At 45.5% G+C, this 9,852-nt stretch overlaps 1 protein-coding gene across 3 annotated transcripts in view; it reads right to left on the reverse strand.

Annotated features, from left to right (window-relative positions):
- Positions 1 to 9,852, reverse strand: part of SLC26A8 (solute carrier family 26 (anion exchanger), member 8) — a 108,839-nt gene that overhangs the window by 17,525 nt on the left and 81,462 nt on the right. For all 3 annotated transcript variants that reach the window (XM_011986578.1, XM_011986579.1, XM_011986580.1), the window contains 6 exons: positions 8,305 to 8,400; positions 6,781 to 6,887; positions 6,631 to 6,700; positions 5,495 to 5,587; positions 5,245 to 5,376; positions 254 to 622 (listed from right to left, as the gene is read on the reverse strand). In XM_011986578.1, the coding sequence (XP_011841968.1) occupies positions 254 to 622; positions 5,245 to 5,376; positions 5,495 to 5,587; positions 6,631 to 6,700; positions 6,781 to 6,887; positions 8,305 to 8,400 (867 nt within the window). The remainder of the gene's footprint in view (positions 1 to 253; positions 623 to 5,244; positions 5,377 to 5,494; positions 5,588 to 6,630; positions 6,701 to 6,780; positions 6,888 to 8,304; positions 8,401 to 9,852) is intronic.

The raw sequence follows: 9,852 nt of genomic DNA on the forward strand, positions 1-9,852 counted from the left end.
AAAAAAAAAAAAAAAAGGAATTGGTTCATTCTATCTCAAAAAAAAAAAAAAAAAAAAAACCAAAAAACCAGGAATTGGTTCATTGTATTTTTATTTTGATTGACCTTATACTGCCTTCAGTGTCCAAGATTCTGGTGGCCTAGCAGTCACATAACAGCTGATCAATGACTAACAGAATTCAATCAGGATCAGGATGGGGTTGGGATGGTAGGAGGGGGATCAGAGCTCCTGCCAAGGCCTCCCCAGTACTTACCTGTCTTAATACGACTAACCCTTGTGAATCCACATAGTGTACCATGGAGAAATCCAGGATGATGGTGTGGACACTGGGCAGTAGAGACGCATCTGAGTAAGGGATGAGTGATCTCCTTCCCCGGCTTTCTGCCACATCAGGCAGTCCTGGCGAGCTGTTTCTTGATGAGTTATTAGGAAGCCAAACTTTCTCCACCTCCTCATATTGTTGCCCTTGATTCTTCTGAGACATGGATGATACCGTGTATGGCACTTGGTCTTCAGATGCAGTTTGGCTTGTGTTCACGCTCTCAAAATGTGAGCAGTGAATCAGGTTAACAGAGGATGCGTCGGGATCCAGTTTATTTTCAAATCGCTCTGTGTAAAGAATCTGGGACGACAGAGTTAAGGGAGGGCTGTGGTAAGACACCAACAAGGGCCGGAAGGACTTGCAACGATGCTATTTCTTGTCTCTGCCAGCTCATGTCCCTCTCTCATGAAACTTCTCCTGAGAGTAGGTACTGTACATTTTTTACTTGGATATCTGTCACTTCAAGCTCACAACTGAAGCCACCGCAGTCATCTTTCCTCATCTTCACCACCCACGACACCCCACTCCCAACTTCTGATGTTCATCACTGTCCCAGTGAGTCAGACTTAAAACATCTTTGTTTTACCCCTTTACCTCATCCTTGGGTCCTAGTTAGTCTCCGGTGCCTACTAATACTTTGTGTGAAGTATTTTTTCCCCATCAGTCCCTCGTCTCAGCATCCCCTTCCTTTATCAGTGCAACAGTCTCCTTTCAGACTTCCTTAAGAAGACAAAAAGCACTTGAAGCCTGGGTGTGATGGCTCAAGCCTATAATTCTAGCACTTTGGAAGGTCGAAGCAGGTGGATCCCTTGAGCTCAGCAGTTCGAAACCACCCTGGGCAACACGGCAAAAACCTGTCTCTACAAAAAATACAAAAAAAAAAAAAAAAAAAAAAAAAAGCTGGGTGTGTTGGTGAGCCTGTAGTCCCACCTACTGGGGAGGCTGAGGTGGGAGGATTGCTTGAGCCTGGGAGGTGAAGGTTGCAGTGAGCCAAGATTGCACCAATGCACACTCCAGCCTGGGTGACAGAGTGAGACCCTGTTGCGCCCTGCCCCCCACCCCCCGCCAAAAAAAAAAAGAAAAAAAAAGAAAGCTGGCACACGCCTATTGTCCCAGGTACTCGGGAGGCTGAGGTGAGAGGATCGCTTGAGCCTGGGAGGTCGAGGCTGCAGTGAGCTGTGACCACACCACTACACTCCAGATTGAGCAACAGAGCAAGACCTTATCTCCAAAAAAAAAAAAAAAAATTACATGAGCAAGGCTGTCTTTACCACTGCATCAATCTCCTAAAGGCCCAGACTGCCTGCTATAGCTTAAGGACAGTACCAAGGACCAGGAACACAATGATGTGCAGGATGAAAATGTAGACTCTGCATTCACAGGAACCAGACTCTACCTGGCAGTATGCACATGTTCATTAAAGGGGTAAGGCAGGCCAGGCATGGTGGCTCACGCCTGTAATCCCAGAACTTTGGGAGGCCGAGGTGGGTGGATCATCTGAGGTCAGGAGTTCGAGACCAGCCTGACCAACATAGCGAAACCCCATCTCTACTAAAAATACAAAATTAGCCGGGCGTGGTGATGCATGCCTGTAATCCCAGCTACTTAGGAGGCTGAGGCAGGAGAATCGCTTGAACCCAGAAGGCAGAGGTCGCAGTGAGCTGAAATTGTGCCATTGCACTCCAGCTGGGCAACAAGAGTGACACTCCATCTCAAAAAAAAAAAAACAAAATGCTGGGGGGTGGGTGGGTAGCTCACGTCTGTAAGCCAAGCACTGTGGGAGGCCAAGGCAGGCAGATCACCTGAGGTTGGGGGTTCGAGACCAGCCTGACCAACACGGAGAAACCACATCTCTATTAAAAATACAAAATTAGGCTGGGCGCGGTGGCTCAAGCCTGTAATCCCAGCACTTTGGGAGGCCGAAACGGGTGGATCATGAGGTCTGGAGATCGAGACCATTCTGGCTAACACTGTGAAACCCCGTCTCCACTAAAAATACAAAAAACTAGCCGGGTGAGGTGGCGGGCGCCTGTAGTCCCAGCTATTCGGGAGGCTGAGGCAGGAGAACGGCGTGAACCCGGGAGGCAGAGCTTGCAGTGAGCTGAGATCCAGCCACTGCACTCCAGCCTGGGCCACAGAGCGAGACTCCATCTCAAAAAAAACAAAAAACAAAAAAACAAACCAAAATTAGCCGGGTGGGGGTAGTGAATGCCTGTAATCCCAGCTACTTGGGAGGCTGAGGCAGGAAAATTGCTTGAACCCAGGAAGTGGAGTTTGTGGTGAACCAAGGTTGCGCTGTCACACTCCAGCCTGGGTAACAAGAGCAAAACTCCATCTCACAAAAAAATGATAAGTAAGAATATATATGGACAAGAACTATAAGGCACATGGAATAATGAGAAGAATTCCTTTGCTAGAGTGTTGTAATTCTGGGCGATATTTCTAATTTTTTTTTTTTTAATGTTATTCTAACAATGTTTCTTGTTAAATAAATTTTAAAAATTTAAAGCTAAAAACAATATGAGGTAGTATATATTGTATAGCAGAAAAGAAAAGAAAAGTGGTGTGGATAGATGCTAATGCTGCAGTTTGCAGTTCAAAGGAGAGAGCTGTTCCCAAGGTCACTGGGGCCAGGCATTTGGGGAACAGGCCAGGGTTGGTTCAGTGGCAGGGAGATGCGAGCTCCTCTAGGCAGAGGGAATTCTCTGAGAGCCACCTTTTTTTGTTTGTTTGTTTTGTTTTTGAGACGGAGTTTCGCTCTTGTCGCCCAGGCTGGAGTGCAACGGCACAGATTCTGGCTCACTGAACTTCCGCCTCCTGGGTTCAAGCAATTCTCCTGCCTCAGCCTCCCGAGTAGCTGGGACCATAGGCGCTCACCACTACACCCGGCTAATTTTTTGTATTCTTTAGTAGAGACGGGGTTTCACCATGTTGGCCAGGCTAGTTTCGAACTCCTGACCTCAGGTGATCCGCCTGCCTTGGCCTCCCAAAGTTCTGGGATTATGGGCGTGAGCCACCATGCCCAGCTGTCTGAGATCCTTCTTTTCTCTCCTTCATCTACTCTACATTCTTTTTTTTTTTTTTTTTTTGAGACGGAGTCTTGCCCTGTCACCCAGGCTGGAGTGCAGTGGCGCGATCTCCGCTCACTGCAAGCTCCACCGCCTCCCGGGTTCACGCCATTCTCCTGCCTCAGCCTCCCGAGTAGCTGGGACCATAGGCGCTCACCACTACACCCGGCTAATTTTTTGTATTCTTTAGTAGAGACGGGGTTTCACTGTGTTAGCCAGGATGGTCTCGATCTCCTGACCTTGTAATCTGCCCGCCTCGGCCTCCCAAAGTGCTGGGATTACAGGCGTAAGCCACCGTGCCCAGCCTACTCTACGTTCTTATCTTTCTTACAATCCCCTCATGTCTTATCTTCCTGACCTTACTTCCCAGGCTAAGTCTGTTATCCTAAGAGCCCCACATTTATTTCTACCTTGGTGTCTGTCCAAGCCTGTCCATGGACTGGGAATCCTCTTTTTTTTTTTCCTACCCAACATCAATCCAAAATTCTCTCATAAATTTCCCAGCATAGTCCATTGCTACTATAAAGTTTTTCTGGCTTTTGTGCTTATGCCAATCTCCCCTTACTTGAAGTCTTAAGAGCTGTTAGAATCTAGCTGGGTGTGGTGACTCACACCTGTAATCCCAGCACTTTGGGAGGCCAAGGTGGGTGGATCACCTGAGGTCTGGAGCTCAAGACCAGCCTGACCAATATGGTGAAACCCCATCTCTACTAAAAATACAAAATTAGCCAGGCGTGGTGGCACATACCTGTAATCCCAGCTACTCAGGGCTGTTAGAATCTAAACATACAATTTAAAAGACAGCTATGTGCTATATTGCATGATTCACTATGCTATTTTGTCAATTTTAAGATATATCACTATTAGGGAAGAAAATAAACAAGCCAGGTGTGGTGGCTCACCTCTGTAATCCCAGCACTTTGGGAGGCTGAGGCGGGTGGATCGTCTGAGGTCAGGAGTTCGAGACTAGCCTGGCCAACATGGTGAAACCCCGTCTCAGTAGCTCAGTAGAACCTATGCTCCATTAGAATGTGTGGGAACAAGAGTGGATGCTTAGGGTTTTGCAAGCACCTGCGTGGCAGGTGGAGGCGTTTGTGTGTGTGTGTTGTGGGGGAGGATATAAATCTGTGTGTATAGAGAGAGCCGTCCCTCCAGAGCGTGCGCTATAGACTAGGTGATTGCCGAAATACCCAAAAGCTAGAAATGAGCAATCCTGCTCTGAGGGAAGGGACTGCTTATACCAAGTCCAGGTTGGAAATAATGAACACTCTGTAATTCTCATCAGTGAAAATAACCTTCAAATGCTGTAAAATTCCCTTCTGAAATAGCAGCCTGTGCTCATCCTCCCCGCTCCTTTCCCCCTATCTCCCATCATCATTTTCTTGGCCACAGGAAGACATCAGGAGACCCTGGCAGATCCTTGAGAAGTACAGCAACCGTGACCCTGCCCTAGTCGGAATCAGAAAACAATCTTTAAGTCACTTATTTTCAGAAATCTAAAGCTAGGCAGCTAAAAGCCAGGGAAATAGGTACAACTATTTCAGTCTCAACAGGCAAACTGTATTCTGGTCACTGGTCATCCAGTAGAAGTCAGAACACTTCCCACCTACTTTCATGTGAAAACCTGAACCTCAAGGGGGATCTTTGTGCCTTTTTTTTTTTTTTTTTTCCCCAGTCAAGCTGCCAAGGTGAGAGGAACCTTCTATCTTAATTTCTGAATTCTCCATGGTCCATCTAAAAGTCAAAATCCTTTAGTGGTTTTGACTTTTTTTTTTTTTTTTTTTTTAAGAAATGACTAGTGTACTTCTTTATAAAGTATGGAGAAAAATACAGGAAAGAAAAGGCATTTCTAACCCTGGGCAGTGGCTCCAGATCATCACAGTTGCAGAAGCACCTGCAAATCTTTTCTCCCTGTAGGCTGGTGTCACTTGAATTAAACAAGCTGAAAATTTCTTCTTCTTTAAGAGGCACCCTTACCATACCAACCTGAAAGACATGAGAGGTTTCATCCAGAGGGAGAATGGTGAAAGAGTGGGAGAGGGATGCCAGTGCGGGGGGGCGGATGGGCAGGTCAAGAAAGAAAGGTGGGCAGGAGGGCAGTTACCTCTTTTAACAGCTTATGCTTTAGGTAGTAAACATTTACAAATGTAATTGAGCTGCAGCACTGGAAGATTTTCACCCCAGGAATGGTGATGATCTGCAAGACAAGATGTGAAGTTGAGGGAAATTTCTCAGTTCTTTTATGGAGCAAGAATAATATATCCTTAGAAGCTCCTAGAGTCTGTATTCTTCTTTTTTATTTTTTATTTTGTTTTTTTGAGACAGAGTCTCACTGTGTCGCCCAGGCTGGAGTGCAATGGCGTGATCTTGGCTCACTGCAACTTCCACCTCTCGGGTTCAAGCAATTCTCCTGCCTCAGCCTCCTGAGTAGCTGGGATTACAGGCACCTGCTGTCACGCCCTGCTAATTTTTGCATTTTTAGTAGAGACGGGGTTTCACCATGTTAGCCACACTGGTCTCAAACGCCTGGCCTCCCAAAGTGCTGGAATTACAGGTATGAGCCAACGCACCCAGCCTGTATTCTTCTTTATTAGAGACAAGAACTAGAAAATTATTTCCTCCCATTTTCACCCTCTGCTTTTCCTGCTGTCTTCTTTCTCCCTCCATTTCCTTACTCCTTTCTTTTTCTTGGCCAAACTCTCCTTAAAGTACATTTACTAATAATCTTTAACTGGCTGCAATACAATAAGAATTTAGCTACTTAAGAGCCCGTCTTGGCCGGGCGTGGTGAGTCATGCCTGTAATCCTAGCACTCTGGAAGGCTGAGGCAAGCAGATTGCCTGAGCTCAGGAGTCCAAGACCAGCTTGGGCAACATGGTGAAGCCTCATCTCTACTAAAATACAAAAAATTAGCGGGGTATGATGGGGCATGCCTGTAATCCCAGCTACTGGGGATGCTGAGGCAGAAGAATTTCTTGAACCTGGGAGGTGGAGGTTGCAGTGAACCGAGATTGAGCCACTACACTATCCAGCTTGGGTGACAGAGCAAGACTCTGTCTCCAAAAAAAAAAACAAAACCAAAGGACCCATCTCTACCAGTGTACATCACATCCCCCTCCTTTGTAAATGTGTATCTGCAGTGCAGGAAACAATGGCAAGGGATTTTGTAGAAAAACTGAGCATGAGGTGGGGCCCACCCTATCCCTTAGGCAGAGAAATAGGACCGATTTGGATTCTTACCTCCCGATAATCATTGACGCTTCTATAAATGTTGGTGTTAGGTATTTGACCCAGGAGAAGAATCTTAGCTCTGAAAGGAAATGCACTTGCCTTTAGGTCAGAGTTGCCTTACCTTGCCTTGTTAACCTCCTATTACCTGAGGCAAAGTACCTGTGTGAACGAACACTGGTGATGAAGAAAGCAGAAACTACTGAGATAATTAGTCCAATGTCCAGTCCCAGGAAAATTGAAGATGAGAATGTCATCATCCAAAGAGCCTTATGGAAAAGGGAATGAGGGAAAAAGGAAGATCATGGAAACAAGTACAACTGAGAAAATGATCAGTCCTGTTTCTCAACTCACCTTTACCCTCTCCTTTACTACACCTGGGCTTTAGAGAAATATTCCATAGCCACATGAACTGGGGCCCTCAAGGATGCCTAGCAATTCTTTTATGCATCCCTGGTCGCCTCTGTCTTCAAATCTCTCTCAAAACTTCAATTTCCTCATGTGCAAAATAGTAATAATGTCTACCTTATAGGCTTTGTTGAGATTAGGAATACCATTTGCAAAACCAACTAGCATACTCACCAAATGGTAGTTGCTATTTTAAGACCTATAAGGGTTGTTGCAAATCTTTACCATCCTTTTCAAGTCCCTACCCCAGCACCTTCTCCATTACTTCATCTACACAGAAGAAAAATAGGCTGAAATTCCCTTAAATATCTACTTTCCTCACCACCTGCCACTTGTCAGTATCTGTACTCAACGTTTCCTTATTCTCTTCCATCCTGTTTGAAGTGTTATGCCTCCTTCTGGAATAGCAACTCTATCTGTGCAGTGTACACATCTCCTGTTAGCTCTCAGGGATCTGGCTCCAAAAGTTACCCCCTTTCATATTTCTCTGCCTCTCCTGGGTCCTCCTGTCATCACATTCTATCCTCCACCTTTTATTTCTTGCTGTTTCCCCTTTCTGACCTCTGGTTTTGTGCTCCAGAGAGAAGCAGTGTGCTCCAGCAGTTATTCTGCCTGACAAGACACTTCCTTCTCTAATTGGGATTGGAGACTCATATCCTAAAATGTATTTACATCAACTGGATTAAAAATCATTCAAGGCTGGGCGCGGTGGCTCACGCCTGTAATCCCAGAACTTTGGGAGGCCGAGGCGGGCAGATCACAAGGTCCGGAGTTTGAGAACAGCCTGGTCAATATGGTGAAATCCCGTCTCTACTAAAAATACAAAAATTAACCAGGCGTGGTGGCAGGCGCCTGTAGTCCCAGCTACTCAGGAGGCTGAGGCAGGAGAATGGCATGAACCCGGGAGGTGGAGCTTGCAGTGAGCTGAGATTGCGCCACTGCACTCCAGCCTGGGCGACAGAGCGAGACTCCATCTCAAAACAAAACAAAACAAGTCATTCAAATATGCAATGAACGACAAATCCTTTTTGCTAGATTTGGACGTAACTGTAGCCACTTAATCCCTTTCATTTAATTTTGCATAGTTGGAATGAGGTCTTCGTGTTTTCTTGCACCAACAACCTTGACTCTCCTTTGTAAAGCAAAACTGGAGTACTAGGCATCAAAGAGCTGTTTGTGTTCTTTAGGTCCATGGCAGATCTCTTTTGTTTGTTCTTTCTCCCTCTCTCCAACCTCCCTTCTGCCCTCCCCTTCCTCAACCAGGGCATCTACACTCACACAGTCATATTGGTCCTGCCTCCACAGACTGGGTAGGTTAGAAATGGTTTCAAGGTAGGGAACAACGTTGCTCAGAATAATACCAGCCAGCACAGCCTGAGGGGAAAAGATAAATCCTGGTTCATATTCCCTTTGGGGTGTAAAACTCATAAATCCCCACCATGGAATCACAAAAAGTTAGCCTTGCCACTTTGAGATATTTTACATTGATATTTTATATGAATATCATGTCTATGTTCCAACTCATTGTCCAATCAAATAAATTTTCTCTTTGTTTCTCTTTTCTCTTCCTTTTTGATACAGGGTCTCGCTCTTGCCCAGGCTGGAGTACAGTGGTGTGCCATCATAGCTCACTGCAGCCTCAAACTCCTGGGCTCAAGACGTCCTCCCCACTCAACCTCCCAAGTAGCTGGGACTACAGGTGCATGCCATCACTCACGGCTAATTTTGTCTCTACATTTTTCTTTGCGCTCCTCCTTAATTTGCCAAAAACACAAGGCAAGTTCAGGCCAAGGTCAAGGCCTGACTGATTCAGCCAGGAAAGCTGACAATGGCCCCTTGTAGATTCAGATAGTTCATTACTCTCATAGACAGTGAGAGGAAGAGTAACTTGAGGAAAGTGAAAATCACCCCCTTAGCATTGAACAGGCCCTGCAGACAAAAACTTCTTATCTGAGCAATATAGAAGGGAGCAAAGACCACCTAATGACCATCCAACAGGCCATCCGGAGGCAAAACTCCTTATCTAGGAATTTAGAAGTAGTCAACCTTCCCTAATATCTAAAATTGGCATGTGATTCCAGGCCTCTTTCAACTTTTGTAAGTAACAAAAATTTCTATACATCTCTGGAATACTGTGCTGAAACTCGTTTTACAACCCTAAGCTCCCGCCTTAAGGTCCACAAATGCTCCTAAGGAAAACCCACCATAGCGCACTCAGTCCTCTTGCTGAGGTGCCTCACTGCATCCTTTTGCAGTGTTCTTCCCTTCTAATAAACTTGCCTTTTTCAAACCTATTTCAAATACTATTGTCAGTAAATTCTTTTTCCCAACCCACAAGTCAACCACTCGCAGGTGCCAGGGCTCTGACATCTCACCAGGCATAGCTAAAGGTTATGGTCATCTATCCCCTTCTGTTTCTGTGTTACTTTTGGTGTGTGGAACAAGATCCATGGGAGCTGGTGCCTTTGGCTACTTGGCCTTGCCTTGTCTGGTTTGCTTGACATATCTGTTACCTACATTATCTAGAAACCATTCTCAGATGGGATGATAAATTAAGAGAACTTACACTCACAGAAACTCTAAAACAATTCCAACTGGGCTTTTCTTCATGTTGAATCATAATATACTGTAATATATTTCAGTATATATTTCACTAATGAAATACCATTTTGTTTATCAAATTAAATGAGCAAATTTAAAATACTGATAGCCAAGTGTGGTGGCTCATGCCTGTAATCCCAGCACTTTGTGAGGCTGAGGCAGGAGGATCACTTGAGCCCAGGAGTTCGAGACCAGCCTGGGTGACATAGTGAGATGCCATCTCTA

The sequence above is a fragment of the Mandrillus leucophaeus genome, unplaced genomic scaffold, assembly GCF_000951045.1.
Source record: "Mandrillus leucophaeus isolate KB7577 unplaced genomic scaffold, Mleu.le_1.0 Scaffold3, whole genome shotgun sequence".
Lineage (NCBI taxonomy): Eukaryota > Metazoa > Chordata > Mammalia > Primates > Cercopithecidae > Mandrillus > Mandrillus leucophaeus.